The 26,534-nt window shown below is 39.4% G+C and overlaps 1 protein-coding gene across 4 annotated transcripts in view; it reads right to left on the minus strand.

Moving 5' to 3' along the window:
• Nucleotides 1-26,534, minus strand: part of ELP3 (elongator acetyltransferase complex subunit 3) — a 114,779-nt gene that overhangs the window by 22,160 nt on the left and 66,085 nt on the right. For all 4 annotated transcript variants that reach the window (XR_003790708.1, XM_029201947.1, XM_029201945.1 and 1 more), the window contains 4 exons: nt 10,348-10,438; nt 7,774-7,839; nt 5,976-6,203; nt 4,955-5,036 (listed from right to left, as the gene is read on the minus strand). Coding sequence is in view for 3 of the 4 variants with exons in the window: in XM_029201947.1 (XP_029057780.1) it covers nt 4,955-5,036; nt 5,976-6,203; nt 7,774-7,839; nt 10,348-10,438 (467 nt within the window). In the remaining variant the exon portion in view is untranslated. The remainder of the gene's footprint in view (nt 1-4,954; nt 5,037-5,975; nt 6,204-7,773; nt 7,840-10,347; nt 10,439-26,534) is intronic.

A 26,534-nucleotide genomic window follows, 5' to 3' on the forward strand; every position in this document is an offset into this window, starting at 1 on the left:
GGGAATAGCTGTTCATCTTGATGCACAGCAATTAGCTTGGCAAACAGAAACAGGAACATGACTGGATCTGATGCCTAGCCAAAATTGCCTAAAGGAAAAAAAATCATTTTGTTGGAGGTATTAAGTGGCTCTTTAAATAGTGGCTATCAACAGTTATATTTGCCCTTTGAGAAATCACACGGGCAGTGTGACATCAGAGATCTCCAGTTTCCATGGTGATTATTAGTGATGGCATTTCAAATGTTATGGTTAAGTTCTACAGTGTAATCTTTGCACTTTATACCATATGAGAGGGAAGGAAAAAACTGCTCCATCTTAACGTTTTTAAAGGAAAGAATGCTGATCATCCAAGTAGATAAACATCATGGCTTTTAAGGAGATACGATTTGTTAATCTTAAACAGATGTGTGCTGATCAAAGCTACATGAGTAAGTTGATGAAAGATACTAAAGTACTTGGACTTAAGTATTAATTAACTTAATTAACTGCTTAGATTAATTAACTGCTTAGATATTTAGCAGCAATTAACTGTTATTTCCTGCCTACACATTATAAGCTGGTTGTTCTCATACTACTGATTTACCCATTTTTATATGTAGGAAAAGATGATTTTCTTACGCTGAAGCAACTAATCCTGAGTTGAGAAATAGTCTAAGTAGGGAAAAATTTGTCTTCCTCTGCAGTTAAGGACAATCTGCAGGGTGAAGACTGAGCGAGCTGCTCTGGCCCCATCAACATCCCTCAAAGGCAGGGTGGCATCTCCTCCTTCCTCTCTTTGCCCTCTCAGTCCATGTTCCCCCCACACAGGAGATACTCAATACACGTAGTGTTTTGATGTTGATGAAGTTAGCCATTTCATTTTTGCTTTGTTTAATTTTCACATTTAGAGTTGATGGTTAATTTTAAAACACACAGTTTACTTACTAAGACAATTTTATATGCTTAAGCAGAATGAATAAACTTAAAAGTCACTCTGAGAAAGTGCTTCATTGGACTCCGATAAACAAGTTTTCAGTTTTCTCATGTATCTATAAAGTTAGTCTTTTAAAAAAGATAAATCGGCTATAAAATATACAGTATGTACCTTTTATTAACAAAATATCTTGAGGTAACAGATAAAAACAATTTGGTTTTTAATATGGAAAAATAGACTATATGGAGTCTTTCTGACTAGTGATTCAAATCACATCTACTGTGTAGTTAATAATATTGTCTAGAGGCAGAATCAAAGATTATAAATCCAAGAAAACAGAGAAAATCTGCTGGCAAGATGAAGGGAAGTCACAATGAATCAGGATGTAATTAAAAAAAAAATTCTACATAAATGCATTCCTCTTACAGTCACAGAAACCAGAATGATAAATGATCTCTCCCTTTACTCAAGCTACTAGTTATGCCAGGACAGAATACCTAGACCACCACCACGTATGAGTTATGCAAAAGCCTACAGACCAGAACAAAGATGGATTTACAAATAAAGGACAAGGTCAGGGAAAAAAAAGTAGGACACAGGTCATAAAATATCACTACTTGGGACAGAAATGGACATGCCTCCACAAATCATGGCTAGGATTAGCTACCTACGGGAAACTTTATCATCAAATACCCCAAACTAAATGAGACTGAGATCAATTACTAATGAAATTAAAGGGTCTCTTAATATGGTTTTAGAAAAGAATCTACTTCATATGTAATCAGTACAACATAGTTGGTCTTGTTGAGAACTAAAAGAAATGAAGATATTAAGGGGCAGAATTCTAGACTGTTAGAACTGTAAAAGATAACCTAACCCACTTATTTTTAGTAAAGAAATAAAGGTCCATGGAGATCAAGCAACAGTATTCAAGATTACAAGGAGAGCTACTGTCAATGCAGGAATAGAATCCTAACACCCCCGTCCAAGTGTCTCTTCTTACACACCACACCTAATGAAGTCTTGTGAATAAATGCAGCACACAAGCACCAGTACTATCACAAGGAGATTTGCATTCTAAGGATCAACCTATGGAGAATAATTCACTTTTTACAAAAACCAATTAAACACACACACACACAGCATTGTACTTATATCAGAAAGACCAAAGTCAACTGAACAAATATGGAAGAAAAAAAACAACCAAAGAACACATTATGATAAAAAAAAAAACACTTTAAATCTGCCTTCCTTGAAGTTCTGAATAATGGACACCTCAGATGTCTGATTCAGAAACTTAAATAGAACAGTAATATATTACTAACTTAGAGAAATAAAATGCATCACGCACAGAGTAAATGTTCTTGGTGTTTTCATTTGAAGAGTGATCAGGTCGTCAGTCAAACAGCAAGTCAAGGCCCTAGCTGGTTTCCCCAGCACAGAGCAGTGGTGGGGAGGCTCACAGACCATAGAGACAGGAAGTAACACAGAACTCCCTTGAGCGCCACGAATGCAGTCCAGGGCTGCTTCTGTAGAAACCCTCTGGCTAAGAGAAACCCCTGTACAGAAACCAAGTAGTCTTACTGTGACAACTAATAAGCAGAAAGGTTCTTCCCTGTTATTTTTAGCAAGTCTCTTCTTGTTATTTTAAAAGTTCTACAAGCAGATGATCTGAAATTGAGCTATTATTTAGAGTATAACAAAAGGCTAGAAAAAGGACAGACGCTGATTTCCACTTAGAAAGACACTGCTCAAAAAGCAGAAACTGAGGCTCTTACAGGCAACTGAATGTGACCTCAGGCAAGTCAGAGGCCCCTCTCTGCATGTAACATTTCTAAAAAGAGATAGATATCATGAAGGCAAATTAAATATAATGGAGAAGTGAAAGAATACAGATGCCCTGGGACTTCCCTGGTGGCGCCGTGGTTAAGAATCCGCCTGCCAATGCAGGGGACAGGGGTTCAAGCCCTGGTCGGGGAAGATCCCACATGCCACAGAGCAACTAAGCCCATGCACCACAACTACTGAGCCTGTGCTCTAGAGCCCATGAGCCACAACTACTGAGCCCGTGCGCCACAACTACTGAAGCCCTTGCGCCTAGAACCCATGCTCTGCAACAAAAGAAGCCACTGCAGTGAGAAACCCGCACACTGCAACAGAGTAGCCCCTCTCACCGCAACTAGAGAAAGCCCACGTGCAGCAACGAAGAACACAGCCAAAAAAAAAAAAAAAATTAAGAAAAAAAAGAATACAGATGCCCTTCAGTTTTAAAACTGATCAAGTTCCCACAGGTACCATAAAATCACTTGATTGCCTATCAGACTTTGGGAATGCAGGCACTGCCAGGGTCACAGAGAATATCTTTACCATAGTGATTTGAAAGAGAATACTGGATTTGGAAGAGAATACTAAAACCCTTGCTACTCAAAGTATGGTCTGAAGACAATCAGTATAGGTTATCACTGGGTGCTGGTTAGAAATCTAGGCTTTCAGGCCCCACCCCAGACCTAATGAGTCAGAATCTGCATTTTAACAAGATCTCCAGATGATTCACAAGCACATTAACGCTTGGGAAGTACTGTACTGAAAACACTGACAGTGCGCTGGCAAAAGAGGCCACTGAAATTTCGGGTAATCCAGGGGTGCACATGTACAAAGAGTTCTGAGTCGGTCTGGCTCTTTCCTGGTACCAGGAAAGGCTGACTTCTGGACAACCACAGGCTAAACAAATGAGAAGTAAACATTTTTTTTTATTACAAATATTGGCACCAATTAGGTGAACCTCATTTAGTTCCAACTTCTTTAGTGGGATTAAAAATAACACAGAAAAAACAGAGAACAGACTTGTGGTTGCCAAGGGGGGAGGGGGAGCGGGAGGGAGAGGGATGGACTGGGAGTTTGGGGTTAGTAGATACAAACTGTTACATTCAGAATGGATAAACAACAAGGTCCTACTGTATACCACAGGTAACTATATCCAGTCTCCTGGAGTAAACCATAATGGAAAAGAGTATAAAAAAGAATGTATATATGTGTATAACTGAGTCACTTTGCTGTACAGCAGAAATTAACACAACACTGTAAATCAACTGTACTTCAATAAAAAATATTAAAGATAACACAGAAACATAGAGCTAGCCATGTTAAAAAATGCTTTATTATCTGTCTGGATAATGCCAAAAACCATAGCCAGACTGAATAATCGATTAAGTGAGCCTGGGTCATTACATTTCCATATTTGGAATCATTGAAATCTGGGCAAAGGTACTGATTTATTGATTGGCAACAACTTACTGATTTTTTTTAAAAAAAGTGTCATTTCAACTTTCATTTAATAATGCCATAGTCTAATGGGAAAACAAATGCTGGAGGGAAAATAACCTGAATCTTGATCATGGCTTTCACCATGTTAGCTTCTTATTGAGAATAGCAAAGTCTGTGAGGATATGAGTGAAAGGGTGCATATGCGTTATTTCTTGCTCCACTTACAGCAGGCCTTCCTTTACATGCCCACTTCTCCACTTATCTGATGTCCTAGGCAAGGTAAGGGGAAAGCTTCCAAACAGGGGAAATCTGTTTCCCAGGAACAAAGTCACTGAAAACAATTTTTAAGGAGCAAGGAACTCTGCCTTTCAACATCTTGTACTGGCAACTAGGTTCTGTTTTAATTTCCAGAATGATACTGACAAACCTCCACACTGACTTATGATTTTCTTAGATCCATATCATCAAATTTCATTTTTCCCAGACAGAGTAACTGGGCACAAAGCACAAGAGACCAGTGTGACAGACCACGAGGAAGACAGGATATGGATTACTGGCCTTGCCACTCAAGAGATGGAGAGCTTCTGCAAGCTCTATTCCGCCAAACTGCTTACAGGAATTTTCTTTGTGCTTGAGCACCAGCCTTTCCCTATTTGGCTCTGCCCAATTTTGAACATAATAATCATATATGGGGAAAAGAGAGGCCTGAGGTACTTTCCATTGTGGTACCAAGTTAAAAATGTGAACGAATCATGAACTTTGCCCTCCCCCAGTTACCTGATATAACAGCTATTTTCCCAGATCCATGTTCTTCTCTAGCTATTCTTTCTGCTTCCTCCATCAGTAGCATGCCAAATCCCTGTAAGAGGCAATGGAGGGGTTAGGGAATTAAGAAGGGAAGAAGTCATTAAGAGGGGTCCATAAAACAAGAAGGGTAATATTTTGTAGCCGCTAAACTCTTTTAAGATAAGAGTGACAAAAAACCATTTACGGGGGTAAGGAAAAGTTTCACTATTCAATTATACCAGAAGCACACTGTAGCAGACTAGGAATAACTCTGCAACAAAAGCCATCAAAAGGTATTCTGTGGATGACTAATCTAGTCACAGCAAGGGTGTAATTGCCTCTCGACTTGTCTCTTTTTAAACAAGTTCTAGGCAATCTCCAGGTGATGAAAGTCTGGGGCATCTACCCTTGTATTATTAGTCACCCCTTCAATTTCTAAAAAGCTTTCTGAAACCAGGCAATATTCTTAAATCACCAATATGGGGGTTTATGCTACATCCACCATTAGCAGTTTTAACCTATTCTCCTGAAATTTAAAAAAGTGAGTTATTTATTTAGGTTGTTTGGGGGAGTGGAATAGTGTTCCACTATATATATCACATAGCTTGCTTGTCTTTACGAAGTGCTTTAACATTTCATAAGTGCTTTCTTTCAAATTATCATCTCCTTCGATCCCAAAATAGTTGAATCATACGAAATTGCCAGTATTAGACCATTTCTGACTTTCAAAAATAGCAATTTCATACGGTTCAGTCTATTATTATATTCCACTTGACTGAGTCTCAATTTGTCTCTCCCTCCCCCTCCCTCACACCCAAAGGGGAGCAATTTAAAGAGAAAACATCTCTGAACAACTGTAGTATTATACTGGTTCCTCTGTTTCTACACTTCCCGAATTTCCCCCCTCCTTTTCCTCTGCTCCCACCCTTCCACCCTTGCCCCATTCTTTTTCTCTTTTCCTCCTTTGAGCAATTTCTTAATCACAGTCAAACAGAAATGGAATACAGGATACCTGATGCTGAAATTTAGTGGGATCCCGACTGCTGACGGGGACGACACTTCCATACACATGCAGCTCTCGGACTATGGACACCCCGCCGACCAATTCGAAACGGAATGTCTCCTCTGAGCACTTCCGTAATCTCAGGAGGCCAATCAAAATGTCTTGATCGGGGTCTTCATAGGATAAGAATGTCTCCCAGCCACCATTTGCAACATAATCTCTTCTTACCAATTCAACCTGTTTCATAAAAAGCCACGCAAAAACTTTTTTTTTTTAAACTAGAGAACAAAGTGCATTTCTATTATTATATATGTTTATTTAGACTAATATCCACGATTAGGGATAAAGAATAAACAACCACAAATTATGTTTCTTTTTACTTGTCTCCTCTCAATAGCACTGATTAAACGAGAGTTCATGACTTGTTCGTGGACTATAAAAAAGGAAACCAGTTTTACAATTTCATAAATATCTGAACCTCATTAACCTTGTGATTCTTACAGTTTGGCTCAGTAAATGCTTCCATGTATTTAAATCTGATCCTCCATGAAGAGTTTCTAAGGTAAAATTATACATTATGTCACGTGTGCAGCTCTTGGGAGCACCCTGAGGCCCCAGAACTGTCAGGTACTCAGTGGCTTTCTTTTCTAGTCCTTACCTCCTCCACTAAAACCTGCTTTTAGGGGAAAAAATGTGTTATTGGTTACTTATTCCTTGATGGAATTTTTTAAAAAAGTATCCCACAGGACCTTTAAAATAGTATGCCTAGTTATGAGATTAACATGTTAAAGAAAATCCAATCACCGGAGAGGGGCTTTTGGGGAAGCTTTTGTGTTAGCAGTCTACATAGGCTTTTGACTCTTGCTTCCTGCTCAAGTGTCCCTTGTACTTTGCGTAAATATAAGCAATATGCATGCAGAGAAAGCTACATATGTGGGCATGGTCACACCCAGATACACTATGAAAATGGGCAGACTGGACCCACAGCGAGGTGAATAAACAGACTAATACTGATATTCCTCCTCCACTTAATGTTTGCTGAATAACTGGATTGCACAAGAATTTGACAAAATGACTAACTATGCTTGGGTCTACTTTTTTCCTCAAAAGATCCAAAATGTGAAAAACGTCCATCAAATAAACAATTCACTTTGAGAACAGAAATATCAATGCAGATCTACTCTAGCCTTTCTCAAATGGGCTCCTACACAACAGCTAACCCCCACAGAAAATCTGGCAAATGGCTAACACGATGTCATTCTAGGAGAGAAGTTAATTTATCACAAACACGTTGTGTGGAACCCCTGTTGATATGGCTGATCTATTCGCTTGATTACCATCAACAGGCAATAATTTAACAGTTGCACACAGAGATAAGCACATGACACTCAGTTTTACCTGAAGGTAGCCACTAGTCACATTTGGCTATTTACATTGGAATTACTTGAAATTAAATTAAAAACTAAGTTCTTCTTTGCACTAGCCACATTTCAAGTCACATGTGACTGGTAGCTGATATCCTATTAGATGGCACAGATTATAGAACATTTCCAACATTACGGAAAGTTCTACTGGACAGTGCTGATCTACAATGAAGTTCAAACTTGGTTTTCCTAACCTGGCTCTTCTAGAGTTGAGCCACCCTCATATCTGGCTTTCCTGGCTTGACTTCATTCTGAATTACTCTTTGCTCTTAGTTTACTCATTAACTTCTAGGGTTTGGTCCTACTGGTAAGTAGGTGTAGGCCCAGGCTTAACAAAGATTAATGAACAGGACCCAATCTCTCTATAAAATGAAGAAACTAACCTGGTATGGACGCACTTTGTGATGAATTTCTTGGATTCCAACCTCTCTGGTTCTCACGTCTCGACACTGCCAAAAAAAAGAAAGGAAAGAAAGAAAGAAAAGAAAGAAAAAAAAGTGGGAAGGGGGGGCAAATATAAAACTGGTAACTAATTCAATTTTTATTGAAACTTCTCCACCAAATCCTGGGCTCAAAATTAAGTTTGGACATAATTTACATTGAGGTAAAAGAAATGAATTAAAAATGAAGCCATCTTTAATAAACCTGAGGATAGGGAAAAACAAACTAGAAATACATGAAGTTGGTACAGTATTGCTTTTAAAATAAGTTTAGAATCCAAAGGAGATCAATATACAATATTGAAAGTAAAGAACATACATTCTAAAATCTGAAAATCCAGAGGATATAACTGTATCTGAAAGTGCAACCCAAAACTATGTCTACCGAAGAGTAAAAACTGAATTCCTGGGCTTCCCTGGTGGCGCAGTGGTTGTGAGTCCGCCTGCCGATGCAGGGGACACGGGTTCGTGCCCCGGTCCGGGAAGATCCCACATGCTGTGGAGCGGCTGGGCCCGTGAGCCACGGCTGCTGGGCCTGCGCGTCCGCAGCCTGTGCTCCGCAACGGGAGAGGCCACAGCAGTGAGAGGCCCGCGTACAGCAAAAAAAAAAAAAAGAAAAAACGGAATTCCTAATTTTTTAAAACCTTCACCATTTTATGGCAGTTAACATTTTTAGCATCACCATATTTGTATCATTTTAGGAATGTCAGAAAGAGGGAAGCTAAGACTGCTGTTTTTTGCAGAGAAGGGCTCTGTGGAAGAAAGGATGGGAGGGAGGAAGGAAGGGAAGGAAGAAGAATGGAAAGAAAGAACCTTGAGCTATTTATTATACAATCTGAACCACAGTCACAGATTGGCTCTTTGAGTGTCCCTGGGAAGCACAAAGCTGCCTGTGGATGATACAGAAGCAGTGCCTGGTCTGCACGGCCAAGCTATGTGATGTAACTCTTGCTTCTATTCCACAACCCAGTGTGCAGGCTACACAGCCTGACATTTATAATTACAGTAACTATTATATGCCCTATGGTATATTTTCCCCTACAGAACTGTAAAAATTATTTCCAGGATTCTAACATTTTCCATCAGTGAGAAAAGATTGCCATAGGAAATCTGATGATGTCATGCAGCTATACTACTAATAGTATATTTAGTATATATATGGATGGAATTCCATGAGAAAAATAAGAGCTCGTTATTCAGTCCATGCCCCGGGAACCCATATTACATGCTTTTAATGAACACTTGCATGCTTTTTTCTTTTTTTTGGAGGGGAGGGGAATGCTTTTTCAGGCAGAGATTGGTGTGTGCTTATTTTCTAGTAAAGACACTCCCTATGTGAACTGGATGTCTTTCGGTGTGACTGCATTCCAGTCTTTAGACTCAATCCCAGTTTACCTGACGATAGGCTATCACGGGTTAAGAGGGGTACAGGGTTAAAAACAGTGCCTGGTTGATGAGGTCAGCAGGCTGAGCAGGCCGGGTGGGTCACTGGGCAGTGGTATTCTCAGGAGGAAGAGCTGGATGACAAGGACAGGCGGGGGGACTGGGAGCCTGAGCAGGCACACGCTCTTGTTTGGGGCTTTCATTACTGTACATACATTTGCTGTTTTTCTAGAATGAAATTTTTTTGGGGGGGAGGGTAGAATAAGCCATAATGTTCACAAACTCTCCTACGGACAAACAATTTTCTGAAAAATTTTCTCCATAAGATATTGACAGAGGACAAAATGTTTTGGGTAGGTCCACAAACATGATATGCAGTCCTCTCAACGACATCTTTCGAAGTGGGGTCCATGTTTGCACTGTGCATGAGAACCTCCCACAGCTCCATCCCAGATGGAGTGAACGAGAATCTTTGAAGGCAGAGGCCAGGAATCAGTGCTCAGGCCTAGACACCCTCCTGGACTTTTCTCTTTAGCAGCTCTGAGAAATAGCTCCTAGGGCACTGAGTTTCAAACCTTATTTTGATTTCATAATCATCTACAGACTGTCAAATTGCAGATTCCTGGGCTCTTTCAGGGAAAGCAGAAAGGAGGTGTTTAGTAAATATTTGTGAAATAAATGAATGAGTGAATAGACATGGGGTTGGGGCAGGGCGAGGGAGACTGGTGTATCTGGGCAATAACATTGCTAATTATTTCAGTATGTAAAGCCTTGTTTCTTCAACTGTTGTATTCTTCTCTAACCACTAGTCAAGAATTGAACACCCAATACTTCAAAACAACAAAAAAGTTTTTTTTAAAAAAGGAGTTGAACACACAGTTGGCAATCTGAGAAGGCAGGGAAAACAACCATTAAATTGACAAACCTACGCTCTTTTAGAAGAAAGCAGAAGGGTGTAGGGGATAGGATGCAGACTTTGCAACCACTAGCTTCAATTTCAATGTGTTATACAGTAAGAATGGCTTCAATACATGAAAGCTTTTTGACCAAACCTGTAAGTTTGTAATGTGATAGTATCACAGGTTTTCGTGTCTCAGACTACTTTGATCTCAACAGTTATGGTCAGACTCTTACCTGTATTCCAAGGTCTTTCATTCTTGCAAATGCCAGCTCTCTCAAGTTACCATGCTCTACTCCTGAGCTGACTAAGGGCATTGGAATATCTCTGTAGGAGAAAAACATCAGCTGTTGTAAAATATAAGTCACTCTCTACAGCAGTAAAAGGCAGGGATATTTAAAAAAACAAAAAGAACAAAACCACCCCTTCCCCACCTCAAAACCGACCAGGAAAGCAGAGGTTGAATATTCTGACCCGAAAGCAAGGTTCACCGCTTTTCTACCTCCCAGTTTTCCCATCTATGAAGTTATGATTTTCACCTATCACTCAGGGTTTTTCTAAGAAACATCTGATGAAAACATTTTATAAGATTACAAAGTACAAAACAAATGCCCAATAACCGTTAGTAATGATTTTTGGCTGAAGAGACAGACATCTGTACTAAACAAAACAAGAAATAAAACTGTTTTTTACAAAGTTTTTACAAAGTCCAACTTCAGAGGAGAAATAAAAATTATTATTAACACACTGATTTATAGCTTACAAACACTTTCCCATACAGTTGCTGAATGACAAGTAACCAGGAAGCGCAAAAGCCTGGCTTAGACAACTGGTCTCAAAGAATAAATTTTTTCCCATTTCCTAAAAATCTAAATTAGAAGTGACTCTGCATTCGAAGAATAAGAACTTGCCTAAAGATGAGAGTAGATAAAATATTTTTCCTGGCATTAATATAGTGTAAAGTGCCCAGCACCAAGGAAATGTCAAGCAAAAGTTGAAATTATGAGTTTCATTTTAGTAGCCCCCACTATCCCTTCTAGACAAAAATCAGTATCTAAAGACAGTTAAAAAAAAAAAAACCTAAAGTAAGAATATGCTCAGCACATCTCCAGTTTAAAGACAAATCCCCAATTTCTTTTGTCTAATATTTGGTTGATTAGAAGACTTGAAGAATACGTCATTTATCTTTTCTTCTCATTTTTGCTTTTGAATCAGCTTGAGTCTTTTCCTTCTCTTTTCACTTATCCCTCCAAATGTTAAGTAAATAAAATTAGCTAATTCATCTATTTGATTCTAATAAGATATTCCCCACTCACTCAAAAAAGTATCAAAAGCCAATTGATTAGCATTAAAAACTATACACAATAAATCTCTCAGACTCTGGAAGCAACTATAAAGCACTGATAAGCCAAAATTCTTTAAGAGAAAGACATACCAAGGAGTTCAAAGTGAGAGCAACATAAAAAACATATTTTAGAGTGATTAGTTAATAGATATGGTTTACTTATACTTTCTAGTAAAATAAACTTTCTATCTTTGGAACTATAATTTCTTAAAATCAAATTCATCTTAAATTAGTAAGCAGATGAAACCGAAAGAAGGCTAGCCAACTAAAAAGTATAGTTTATTTTAGCAAGAAATGCACAAACAACTGTTTTAAATATTTTACTACTTCATATTATATAAGTCAAAGTTAGTCTTCCACATGTCCCTTTTAACCCTGAAATATTTTATAAATCACTCACAAATACATACGTATAGTTTCACAACAGAGTAAAATTTTGAACACTGTTATACATCATGTGAAATTAATCTGATAAAACCAATGGCAACCACTGTTAGTGATAGGGACAAAGTAAAGGGACAAATTAGGCAATTAAATAGTTAATCCCACTAGGGGATTGTAAGTAAAGAAAAAAGTATGGGAGACCCCTGTAAGTTAATGGTCATTCAAGAAAGCAGGTTTGCTTAACCACAAAGCCAAGCAGGCCTGCTTAGCAACAAAACCCATGCATGAGACAAGCCCCAAAACAATAAAAACAATGGTGACATGAGACCCACATCCTGCCCAGTGAGCTCAGTAAGTTAATGATCCCTAGGACATGCTCTCTGCACACATAAAAAACAGTACTTTATGGAAAGGTGACATTTCAAAATGAAAGACCTGAAATAATTTTTCCATAGTGCCATGACAGTCCTGGCTTGACCACGTAGGGACAAGAAAACTCCCCTGCCCAATCTGGAGGAGGAGCTGATGATGGAAGCATGACATCTACTCAAGAATGAGGAAGAAGGTGGTCTTTTCACCCTCCCCACTTTTCCTTTGATTACAAAACTGTAGCCCACTAAGTTCTCAGGGCGCAGCACCTTCTTGCCCAGCCGCTTGTAAGCCTCACAAGCATCCTATTCTATTCTAATAAATCACTGCTTATCTATCACTTTGACTCGCTGAATTCTTTCTGTGCTGAGACATAAAAGACCGGGCTCCTTGGGGCCCCCCTGAAACGACACTTATCGGTTTCGGCAGTACCCATTACGCGAGATACATCTGATTCTTATTATTCATGGCAGTGAAGTCCTATAATGTGCCATGAACACTGAATTAGCAAACAGTGAAGTACTGCTCCTATGGAAAATGCAGGGTTAGGTTCCTGTGAGCCTTTAGTCCATTTTCTCCAACTGATCAACATGTAACCTTGTTTTATGTGGGTTTCCAGCTAAAAACACTTTATTTAACACAGAATTGATTCGGTAACGTTGCACTTGTGGCCAATAGCACTATAATTCATGCTGCAATGAAGCTTATCTAACACATTCATTTTCTTTGTAAGACACATCACAGCCTTCTTGTACTTAGGAACACTAGATAGACAGCACCTCGGCACTACATGTGGGGGCTATTTTAAACAGCAAAATCAACAAAAAGCATAAAAATGTGAAAAATGTGTTATTAAATGGACTGTGAAAGGACACTTGTTACAGTATGAGAGCTGAAACAAGTACACTGCATCATGCCAATACCCTGTTCCTCACCAAGCCTCCAACTACCAGTCTAGCATCCACCGATGACTCCTTCTGTATCACCGTCCCTATAATAGACATCAACGGTCATTATCTATTTCTACCATCCCTTCTGCATTTATTAGTTGAGCTTGTATATTAAGGAAGAATGTCCCCTTCTCTATTTATTCATTTATTTATAAACGCATAGATTTCTATTTTATTCAATGAGCTGTAATCTGATATTAACAGTATTTATTTTGTTGCTTACATTAGATTTGGTCAGTGGGCATGCATTCAGGCTGGCTTTGGGGTCCTTCTGACATGTTCCCACCATTCTTTGAATATTTCTTTACTTTCTGGAACAACATGATTACACGTTGATCTTATATGTTTGCTGCCCCAGTCCTAGAATTGGCCACTTATCCAAGCATCGCTGATTCCTTTTAGTGGAGGGTGGTATTTAGAAACCAAGATCTGAGCACTCATTGTGCTCATTACTATTGAGGTATCATTGCCTCTAGACCCTTTCAGTGTACACAACTAAGAAATTTATGTATGTATACACATATGTATATATTTATATTCATATATTCAAATATATAAACATTATAATCGTTTCTACATACAAATTTAAAAAGCTGTGAAATCATGCTGATAATTACAATTCTAATCCAGTGCCTCAGTGTTCTTTTCAGCTTTCTACCCTTCAATGTCTGTAAATCCCTTTGGCCAGTGAGAAACCTGGCTTCCTTATCTTTAGTATATTTATTTGTTTGCTAACTCAAACAACTTATTTGCTCAATATAACCAATCTCCCCACTACTCTTGGTGACACCTCTGCACTCACTATTACTCTACGTTTCTTCAGATGCCAGGCATGCTGCTCTCAACACCTCTGTGGTACTGCCTCTGGAGGTGATGGGAAGGGGAGATGAAGGGAAAGGAAGATGGGCTCTACAAGTATTTTTAATAATGAACCGGTCCTTTTTTCTTTTAACATCTTTATTGGAGTGTAATTGCTTTACAATGGTGTGTTAGTTTCTGCTTTATAACAAAGTGAATCAGCTATACACATATATATATCCCCATATCTCCTCCCTCTTGCGTCTCCCTCCCACCCTCCCTATCCCACCCCTCTAGGTGGTCACAAAGCACCAGCTGATCTCCCTGTGCTATGCGGCTGCTTCCCACTAGCTATCTATTTTACATTTGGTAGTATATATAAGTCCATGCCACTCTCTCACTTCATCCCAGCTTACGCTTCCCCCTCCCTGCGTCCTCAAGTCCATTCTCTACGTCTGCGTCTTTATTCCTGCCCTGCCCATAGGTTCTTCATAACCATTTTTTTTTTAAGATTCCATATATATGTGTTAGCATACGGTATTTGTCTTTCTCTTTCTGACTTACTTTACTCTGTATGACAGATTCTAGGTCCATCCACCTCACTACAAATAACTTAATTTCGTTTCTTTTTATGGTTGAGTAATATTCCACTGTATATATGTGCCACATCTTCTTTATCCATTCATCTGTCAATGGACACTTAGGTTACTTCCATGTCCTGGCTACTGTAAACAGAGCTGCAATGAACACTGTGGTACATGACTCTTTTTTGAATTATGGGTTTCTCCGGGTATATGCCCAGTAGTAGGATTGCTGGGTCATACGGTAGTTCTATTTATAGGTTTTTTTTTTGCGGTACACGGTCCTCTCACTGCCGTGGCCTCGCCCACTGCGGAGCACAGGCTCCAGACGCGCAGGCTCACCAGCCATGGCTCACGGGCCTAGCCACTCCGCTGCATGTGGGATCTTCCAGAACCGGGGTACGAACCCGTGTCCCCTGCATCGGCAGGTGGACTCTCAACCACTGTGCCACCAGGGAAGCCCTCTATTTCTAGTTTTTTAAGGAATCTCCATACTGTTCTCCACAGTGGCTGTATCAGTTCACATTCCCACCAACAGTGCAAGAGGGTTCCCTTTTCTCCACACCCTCTCCAGCATTTATTGTTTGTAGATTTTCTGATGATGGCCATTCTGACTGGTGTGAGGTGATACTTCATTGTAGTTTTGATTTGCATTTCTCTAATGATTAGTGATGTTGAGCACCCTTTCATGTGTTTGTTGACAGTCTGTATATCTTTTTTGGAGAAATGTCTATTTAGGTCTTCTGCCCATTTTGGATTGGGTTGTTTGTTTTTTGATATTGAGCTGTATGAGCTGCTTGTATATTTTGGAGAAGAATCCTTTGTCAGTTGCTTCATTTGCAAATATTTTCTTCCATTCTGAGAGTGGTCTTTTCGCCTTGTTTATGGTTTCCTTTGCTGTGCAAAAGCTTTTAAGTTTCATTAGGTCCCATTTGTTTATTTTTGATCTTATTTCCATTTCTCTAGGAGGTGGATCAAAAAGGATCTTGCTGTGATTTATGTCACACAGTGCTCTGCCTATGTTTTTCCTCTAAGAGTTTTATAGTGTCTGTGGCCTTACATTTAGGTTTAATCCTTCTTTTTTTTTTTTTTTTTTGTGGTACGCGGGCCTCTCACTGTTGTGGCCTCTCCCCTTGCGGAGCACAGGCTCCGGACACGCAGGCTCAGCGGCCATGGCTCACGGGCCTAGCTGCTCTGTGGCATGTGGGATCTTCCCGGACTGGGGCACGAACCCATGTCCCCTGCATCGGCAGGCGGACTCTCAACCACTGCGCCACCAGGGAAGCCCCTTTAATCCATTTTGAGTTTATTTTTGTGTATGGTGTTACGGAGTGTTCTAATTTCATTCTTTTACATGTAGCTGTCCAGTTTTCCCAGCACCATTTATTGAACAGGCTGTCTTTTTTCCACTGTATATTCTTGCCTCCTTTGTCACAGATACAGTGACCATATGTGCGTGGGTTTATCTCTGGGCTTTGTATCCTGTTCCACTGATCTATCTTTCTGTTTTTGTGCTAGTACCATACTGTCTTGATTACTGTAGCTTTGTAGTATAGTCTGAAGTCAGGTAGCCTGATTCCTCCAGCTCCGTTTTTCTTTCTCAAGATTGCTTTGGCTATTCGGGGTCTTTTGCATTTCCATACAAATTGTAAAATTTTCTGCTCTAGTTCTGTGAAAAATGCCTTTGGTAGCTTGACAGGGATTGCACTGAATCTGTAGATTGCTTTGGGTAGTATAGTCATTTTCACAATGTTGATTCTTCCAAACCAAGAATATGGTATAGCTCTCCATCTGTTTGTATCATCTTTAATTTCTTTCATCAGTGTCTTATAGTTTTTTGCATACAGGTCTTTTGTCTCCTTAGGTAGGTTTATTCCTAGATATTTTATTCTTTTTGTTGCAGTGGTAAATGGGAGTGTTTTCTTAATTTCTCTTTCAGATTTTTCATCATTAGTGTATAGGAAATGCCAGAGATTTCTGTGCATTAATTTTGTATCCTGCTACTTTACCGAATTCATTGATTAGCTGTAGTAGTTTTCTGGTAGCATCTTTAGGATTCTCTATGCATAGTATCATGTCATCTGCAAACAGTGACAGCTTTACTTCTTTTCCGATTTGCATTCCTTTTATTTCTTTTTCTTCTCTGATTGCTGTGGCTAAAACTTCCAAAACTATGTTGAACAATAGTGCCGAGAGTGAACAACCTTGTCTTGTTCCTGGTCTTAGAGGAAATGGTTTCAGTTTTTCACCATTGAGAACCATGTTGGCTGTGGGTTTGTCGTATATGGCCTTTATTATGTTGAGGTAAGTTCCTTCTATGCCTACCTTCTGCAGGGTTTTTATCATAAATGGGTGTTGAATTTTGTCGAAAGTTTTTTCTGCATCTATTGAGATGATCATATGGTTTTTTCTCCCTCAGTTTGTTAATATGGTTTATCACATTGACTGATCTGCATATACTGAAGAATCCTTGCATTCCTGGGATAAACCCCACTTGATCATGCTGTATGATCCTTTTAATGTGCTGTTGGATTCTGTTTGCTAGTATTCTGTTGAGCATTTTTGCATCTGTGTTCATCAGTGATACTGGCCTGTAGTTTTCTTTCTTTGTGACATCTTTGTCTGATTTTGGTATCAGGGTGATGGTGGCCTCGTAGAATGAGTTTCAGTGTTCCTCCCTCTGCTATATTTTGGAAGAGTTTGAGAAGGATTGATGTTATCTCTTCTCTAAATATTTGATAGAATTTGCCTGTGAAGCCATCTGGTCCTGGGCTTTTGTTTGTTGGAAGATTTTTAATCACAGTCTCAACTTCAGTGCTTGTGATCGGTCTGTTTATATTGTCCTCCTGATTCAGTCTTGGCAGGTTGTGCTTTTCCAAGAATTTGTCCATTTCTTCCAGGTTGTCCATTTTATTGGCATATAGTTGCCTGTAGTAATCTCTCATGATCCTTTGTATTTCTGCAGTGTCAGTTGTTACTTTTCCTTTTTCATTTCTATTCTATTGATTTGAGTCCTCTCCCTTTATTTCTTGAGTCTGGCTAATGGTTTGTCAATTTTGTTTATCTTCTCAAACAACCAGCTTTTAGTTTTATTGATCTTTGCTATCGTTCCCTTCATTTCTTTTTCATTTATTTCTGATCTGATCTTTATGATTTCTTTCCTTCTGCTAACTTTGGGTTTTTTTTTGTTCTTCTTTCTCTAATTACTTTAAGTGTAAGGTTAGGTCGTTTGAGATGTTTCTTGTTTTTTGAGGTAGGATTGTATTGCTATAAACTTCCCTCTTAGAACTGCTTTTGCTGCATCCCATAAGTTTTGGGTCCTCGTGTTTTCATTGTGATTTGTTTCTAGGTATTTTTGATTTCCTCAATGATCTCTTGTGAACCGGTACTTTTAAAAGACACTAAATTTTCAATACAAGTAAACTCTCTAAGGTCTAGGTTTTATCATATGGTGTTGTTAAGCAGAACTATATGACAGAAAGACAGAATTACCAGCAGGGCTAGCTAATAATTTGTGGTGCCTAGTGCAAAAGGAGAACAGGGGGCCTCTTCTGAAAAAATCATTAATGGTTTCAAGATGGTGAGAGCAGAGCATTAGGCCAAGTTAAAGACCTATGAGACTACACAGGTCGCATGTCCCTGAAGCTGGCACTGACTACCCCAAAGCACAAGTCAGTGTGGACCTGGTAACACAGGGCTTTATACTGATGCTGACAGTTCATAAATGTCCTTAAATTTATGTCTGTCACTACAAATGCAATATGGCTTTAATGGTCTTTGGCAGTGAAATGCCTGGAGTGTACCAGACAGGAGTTTTTCCTCATTAGGGAATAGAAATGTGGCAATCTCCACTTTCAGTGATAAAGTTTTTTTCACTAAAAATGAAGAGAGAGAGTTCTATATATGTTGAGCATCTTCTATGTGCAAAGTAGTATATTAAGCAATTTGGAATATATAAATAGACACTGTTACAGACTCCTAGGAGTTCAAAACCCAGGTAAGATTACTGACCATCTGAACTTGATACATCCATCTAGGTGGGACTTAAAATTATTTTTAGGTTTTTCAATTTGTTTCACTTTCTTGGCTTGAAGAGATACTACATTCAAGAATATTCACTTATCTATTTCACAGGTAACATTTCAAGCTTACAGGCACTAATATTTGCAATCTGCTCATCAAAAGCCTTTCAAAATGCTGTCTAGAGCTTTTTTGGTCTGAAGTTTCTCGCACTTCAGAAGCATCTTTTGGCTGCAAATTGGTATTCTATTCTAATGCTTCACAGTGATTTAAAAAAATCACATCAAGGCAGACAGCTGTTAAACAGCCTGTGGGCACCAGCAGTTTAATGTGGCTCCATCATGTGCCTGGACAGAATTTTACATTTAATCATTGACTGCACCCTTCAGGGCTGCAATACAGAATCATCTATTGGGATGCTACTTCATAAAAACACTGGGTAAAATGGTATTGACTCAACTGTCATAAAATTTAAAGTGTAAATTAATTAAGAAAAAAAGGGGGGTGGGGTGGGGAAAATGGCCAATTAGAAAAATACCAGGTAATCTAATAGTAAATTAGTGTTTTTTTAAAAAAACACAAGTGTAAAACATTGTGCTTTCACTTGAAGTATCTTCCCTCCCATTTTTCTTCCTTTGTTCCTTCCTTCTGATACCTGTCTAGAAAATAATTCCTTAAATCTTCTCCTCCATGTATAAGTTTAGATTTCCTAGTCAACACTAAGCAAGTTGCCTGTAATTAGTAGAAGCTGTCACTAGGTGAACCAACATAGAGATAGCCAGATTTTCTAAAGGCACAGAACAAAAAGACAAACACGATTTTCATTTACTATGATTTAAAACAAAAATTAACTATAATTATTAAAATCACCTGGATTAAACACCCTAAGAGGAGGCTTTTTCATTTGCCAATGGTTTCTTTCCAGCAAGACATAACCAACTGCTTCCAAATTAATAGAGGGTACTTAACTGCACTTCTAGACCACTATCAGTTTTCTACATTTTCAGAATCGTTCTAAAAGTTTAAAACTGAAGCTAGAATAAACACTGCGATTCTCTTTTCCCAACTCAAAAGGTTTCTCAGCCCCTGAACACTGTGTAAACACTCAGCCTTCTCTTGTACACATCTGTATGTAAACCTGAGTTACCCATTAACACTTTCCTTAGCACTTCTTTTTCAACATTTTACCATCAAGCCCTCGATACAAGTTTCTTTCTAGAAGTCTAGATATACCAAGTTCCAGCTATATCTGAATATAACTTTAAAAACATCAGTAAATGGAGCATAAAGTTTTTATGCAGAGATATGAAGCTGTTTTATCAGAACACAGCTACCAAATTGTTATTAAGTGTTAAGTGTACTATGTGAACAAGGACAGCTCTCCAGAGAGCTGCAATGGGGTCATGACAGGAGAACAGGGAGGTGTCTTTAATCAGCCTCATGTTCGTTATCCATATCATGCCTTTCTCCTTGTACACCCTTTTGGTTGTATAATATACATATTCTTAATTCTTGCTGTCATGACCCCTTTACAATTTTCCTATAGAGACTATATTTGCTGCTCCTGTTTTCTTGAAATCCTTATTTTTTCAGTTGGTGGTAAGCCAGGGTTATGTCCCATAGTGGTATTTCATAAAGCCTATAAAATTAAGCTTTTAATGTTATAGCAATGTCTTTGTTGCTTTTGACTCACTGGTTACAGCAGTAAGAAATTTAAAGCAAAAGGAGGACGAGGGGAAGATGGCGGAAGAGTAAGACGCAGAGATCACCTTCCTCCCCACAGATACACCAGAAATACATCTACACGTGGAACAACTCCTACAGAACACCTGCTGAACGCTGGCAGAAGACCTCAGACCTCCTAAAAGGCAAGAAATCCCCACGTACCTGGGTAGGGCAAAAGAAAAAAGAATAAACAGAGACAAAAGGATAGGGACAGGACCCACACCAGTGGGAGGGAGCTGTGAAGGAGGAAAGGTTTCCACACACTAGGAAGCCCCCTCGCGGGCGGAGACTGCGGGTGGCGGAGCGGGGAAAGCTTCGGAGCCGCGGAGAGCACAGCAACAGGGGTGCGGGGGGCAAAGCGGAGAGATTCCCGCACAGAAGATTGGTGCCGACCGGCACTCACCAGCCTGAGAGATTTGTCTGCTCACCCGCCGGGGCGGGCGGGGCTGGGAGCTGAGGCTCAGGCTTTGGTCAGATCCCAGGGAGAGGACTGGAGCTGGCGGCATGAACACAGCCTGCAGGGGGTTAGTGCACCACAGCTAGCCAGGAGTACGGGGCAAAGTCTGGACCTGCCGAAGAGGCAAGAGACTTTTTCTTCCCTCTTTGTTTCCTGGTGCGCGAGGAGAGGGGATTGAGAGTGCTGCTTAAAGGAGCTCCAGAGACAGGTGCGAGCCGCGGCTAAAAGCGCGGACCCCAGAGACGGGCATAAGATGCTAAGGCTGCTGTTGCCGCCACCAAGAACCCTGTGTGCGAGCACAGGTAACTCTCCACACACCCCTTCCGGGAGCCTGTGCAGCCCGCCACTGCCAGGGTCCCAGGATCCAGGGACAACTTCCCCGGGAGAAGGCACAGCGCGCCTCAGCCTGGTGCAACGTCACGCTGGCCTCTGCCTCCACAGGCTTGCCCTGCACTCCATGCCCCTCCCTCCGCCCGGCCTGAGTGAGCCAGAGCCCCCGAATCAGCCTCTCTTTTAACCCCATCCTGTCTGAGTGAAGAACAGACGCCCTCCAGTGACCTACACACAGAGGCGGGGCCATATCCAAAGCTGAGACCCGGGAGCTGTGAGAACAAAGAAGAGAAAGGGAAATCTCTCCCAGCAGCCTCAAAAGCAGCGGATTAAAGCTCCACAATCAACTTGATGTACCCTGCATCTGTGAAATACATGAGTAGACAACGAATCATCCCAAATTGAGGAGGTGGACTTTGAGAGCAAGATTTATGATTTTTTCCCCTTTTTCTCTTTTTGTGAGTGTGTATGTGTATGCTTCTGTGTGAGATTTTGTCTTTATAGCTTTGCTTCCACTATTTGTCCTAGGGTTCTATCCGTCCATTAAAAAAAATTTTTTTTTCTTAATAATTATTTTTTATTTTAATAACTTATTTTATTTTACTTTATCTTCTTTCTTTCTTTTTTTCCTTCCTTCCTTCCTTCCCTCCCTCCCTCTCTCTCTCTCTTTCTTTCTTCTACTAATTCTTTCATTCTACTTTTTCCCCCTTTTATTCTGAGCCATGTAGATGAAAGGCTCTTGATGCTGCAGCCAGGAGTCAGTGCTGTGCCTCTGAGGTGGGAGAGCCAACTTCAGGACACTGGTCCACAAGAGACCTCCCAGCTCCACATAATATCAAACAGCGAAAATCTCCCAGAGATCTCCATCTCAACACCAGCACCCAGCTTCACTCAACAACCAGCAAGCTACAGTGCTGGACACCCTATGCCAAACAACTAGCAAGACAGGAACACAACCCCACCCATTAGCAGAGAGGCTGCCTAAAATCATAAGTCCACAGACACCCCAAAACACACCACCAGACGTGGACCTGCCCACCAGAAAGACAAGATCCAGCCTCATCCATCAGAACACAGGCACTAGTCCCCTCCACCAGGAAGCCTACACAACCCACTGAACCAACCTTAGCCACTGGGGACAGACACCAAAAACAATGGGAACTACAAACCTGCAGCCTGCAAAAAGGAGACCCCAAACACAGTAAGATAAGCAAAATGAGAAGACAGAAAAACACACAGCAGATGAAGGAGCAAGATAAAAACCCACCAGACCTAACAAATGAAGAGGAAATAGGCAGTCTACCTGAAAAAGAATTCAGAATAATGATAGTAAAGATGATCCAAAATCTTGGAAATAGAATAGACAAAATTCAAGAAACATTTAACAAGGACCTAGAAGAACTAAAGATGAAACAAGCAACGATGAACAATACAATAAATGAAATAAAAAATACTCTAGATGGGATCAATAGCAGAATAACTGAGGCAGAAGAACGGATAAGTGACCTGGAAGATAAAATAGTGGAAATAACTATTGCAGAGCAGAAAAAAGAATGAAAAGAGCTGAGGACAGTCTCAGAGACCTCTGGGACAACATTAAACGCACCAACATTCGAATTATAGGGGTTCCAGAAGACGAAGAGAAAAAGAAAGGGACTGAGAAAATATTTGAAGAGATTATAGTTGAAAACTTCCCTAATATGGGAAAGGAAATAATTAATCAAGTCCAGGAAGCACAGTCCCATACAGGATAAATCCAAGGAGAAATACGCCAAGACACATATTAATCAAACTGTTAAAAATTAAATACAAAGAAAACATATTAAAAGCAGCAAGGGAAAAACAACAAATAACACACAAGGGAATCCCCATAAGGTTAACAGCTGATCTTTCAGCAGAAACTCTGCAAGCCAGAAGGGAGTGGCAGGACATATTTAAAGTGATGAAGGAGAAAAAGCTGCAATAAAGATTACTCTACCCAGCAAGGATCTCATTCAGATTTGATGGAGAAATTAAAACCTTTACAGACAAGCAAAACCAGAGAGAGTTCAGCACCTCCAAACCAGCTTTACAAAAAATGCTAAAGGAACTTCTCTAGGCAAGAAACACAAGAGAAGGAAAAGACCTACAATAATGAACCCAAAACAATTAAGAAAATGGGAATAGGAACATACATATCGATAATTACCTTAAATGTAAATGGACTAAATGCTCCCACCAAAAGAAACAGACTGGCTGAATGGATACAAAAACAAGACCCATATATATGCTGTCTACAAGAGACCCACTTCAGACCTAGAGACACATAGAGACTGAAAGTAAGGGAATGGAAAAAGATATTCCATGCCAATGGAAACCAAAAGAAAGCTGGAGTAGCAATTCTCTTATCAGACAAAGTAGACTTTAAAATAAAGACTATTAGAAGAGACAAAGAAGGACACTACATAATGATCAAGGGATAGATCCAAGAAGAAGATATAACAATTGTAAATATTTATGCACCCAACATAGGAGCACCTCAATACATAAGGCAAATACTAACAGCCATAAAAGGGGAAATCGACAGTAACACATTCATAGTAGGGGACTTTAACACCCCACTTTCACCAATGGACAGATCATCCAAAATGAAAATAAATAAGGAAACACAAGCTTTAAATGATACATTAAACAAGATGGACTTAATTGATATTTATAGGACATTCCATCCAAAAACAACAGAATACACATTTTTCTCAAGTGCTCATGGAATATTCTGCAGGACAGATCATATCTTGGGTCACAGATCAAGCCTTGGTAAATTTAAGAAAATTGAAATTGTATCAAGTATCTTTTCCGACCACAACACCATAAGACTAGATATCAATTACAGGAAAAGATCTGTAAAAAATACAAACACATGGAAGCTAAACAATACACTACTTAATAACGAAGTGATCACTGAAGAAATCAAAGAGGAAATCAAAAAATACCTAGAAACAAGTGACAATGGAGACACGATGACCCCAAACCTATGGGATGCAGCAAAAGCAGTTCTAAGAGGAAAGTTTATAGCAATAGAATCCTACCTTAAGAAACAGGAAACATATCGAATAAACAACCTAACCTTGCACCTAAAGCAATTAGAGAAAGAAGAACAAAAAAACCCCAAAGTTAGCAGAAGGAAAGAAATAATAAAAATCAGATCAGAAATAAATGAAAAATAAATGAAGGAAATGATAGCAAAGATCAATAAAACTAAAAGCTGGTTGTTTGAGAAGATAAACAAAATAGATAAACCATTAGCCAGACTCATCAAGAAAAAAAGGGAGAAGACTCACATCAATAGAATTAGAAATGAAAAAAGGAGAAGTAACAACTGACACTGCAGAAATACAAAAGATCATGAGAGATTACTACAAGCAACTCTGTACCAATAAAATGGACAACCGGGAAGAAATGGACAAATTCTTAGAAATGCATAACCTGCCAAAACTGAATCAGGAAGAAATAGAAAATATGAACAGACCAATCACAAACACTGAAATTGAAACTGTGATTTAACATCTTCCAACAAACAAAAGCCCAGGACCAGATGGCTTCACAGGCAAATTCTATCAAGCATTTAGAGAAGAGCTAACACCTAGCCTTCTCAAACTCTTCCAAAATATAGCAGAGGGAAGAACACTCCCAAACTCATTCTACGAGGCCACCATTACCTTGATACCAAAACCAGACAAGGTTGCCACAAAGAAAGAAAACTACAGGCCAATATCACTGATGAACATAGATGCAAAAATCCTCAACAAAATACTAGCAAGCAGAATCCAACAGCACATTAAAAGGATCATACAGCATGATCAAGGAGGGTTTATTCCAGGAATGCAAGGATTCTTCAATATACGCAAATCAATCAACGTGATACACCATATTAACAAAATGAAGGAGAAAAACCATATGAACATCTCAATAGATGCAGAGAAAGCTTTCGACAAAATTCAACACCCATTTATGATAAAAACCCTGCAGAAAGTAGGCATAGAGGGAACTTTCCTCAACATAATAAAGGCCATATATGACAAACCCACAGCCAACATGGTTCTCAATGGTGAAAAACTGAAACCATTTCCTCTAAGATCAGGAACAAGACAAGGTTGTTCACTCTCGGCACTATTGTTCAACATAGTTTTGGAAGTTTTAGCCACAGCAATCAGAAAAGAAAAAGAAATAAAAGGAATGCAAATCGGAAAAGAAGTAAAGCTGTCACTGTTTGCAGATGACATGATACTATGCATAGAGAATCCTAAAGATGCTACCAGAAAACTACGAGAGCTAATCAATGAATTCGGTAAAGTAGCAGGATACAAAATTAATGCACAGAAATCTCTGGCATTCCTATACACTAATGATGAAAAATCTGAAAGAGAAATTAAGAAAACACTCCCATTTACCACTGCAACAAAAAGAATAAAATATCTAGGAATAAACCTACCTAAGGAGACAAAAGACCTGTATGCAGAAAACTATAAGACACTGATGAAAGAAATTAAAGGTGATACAAATAGATGGAGAGATATACCATGTTCTTGGATTGGAAGAATCAACATTGTGAAAATGACTCTACTACCCAAAGCAATCTACAGGTTCAATGCAATCCCTATCACACTACCACTGGCATTTTTCACAAAACTAGAATAAAAAATTTCACTTGTATGGAAACACAAAAGACTCCGCATAGCCAAAGCAATCTTGAGAACGAAAAACGGAGCTGGAGGAATCAGGCTCCCTGACTCCAGACTATACTACAAAGCTACAGTAATCAAGACAGTATGGTACTGGCACAAAAACAGAAAGATCAATGGAACAGGATACAAATCCCAGAGATAAACCCATGCACATATGGTCACCTTATCTTTGATAAAGGAGGCAGGAATGTACAGTGGAGAAAGGACAGCCTTTTCAATAAGGGGTGCTGGAAAAACTGGACAGGTACATGTAAAAGTATGGGATTAGATCACTCCGTAACCCCATACACAAAAATAAGCTCAAAATAGATTAAAGACCTAAATGTAAGGCCAGAAACTATCAAACTCTTAGAGGAAATCATAGGCAGAACACTCTATGACATAAATCACAGCAAGATCCTTTTTGACCCACCTCCTAGAGAAATGGAAATAAAAACAAAAATAAACAAATGGGACCTAATGAAATGTCAAAGCTTTTGCACAGCAAAGGAAACCATAAACAAGACCAAAAGACAACCCTCAGGATGGGAGAAAATATTTGCAAATGAAGCAACTGACAAAGGATTCATCTCCAAAATTTATATGCAGCTCATGCAGCTCAATAACAAAAAAACAAACAACCCAATCCAAAAATGGGCAGAAGACCTCAATACACATTTCTCCAAAGAAGATATACAGATTGCCAACAAACACATGAAAGAATGCTCAACATTAATCATTAGAGAAATGCAAATCAAAAC

The sequence above is a fragment of the Monodon monoceros genome, unplaced genomic scaffold, assembly GCF_005190385.1.
Source record: "Monodon monoceros isolate NGI ecotype Baffin Bay Population unplaced genomic scaffold, NGI_Narwhal_1 Super_Scaffold_5, whole genome shotgun sequence".
Lineage (NCBI taxonomy): Eukaryota > Metazoa > Chordata > Mammalia > Artiodactyla > Monodontidae > Monodon > Monodon monoceros.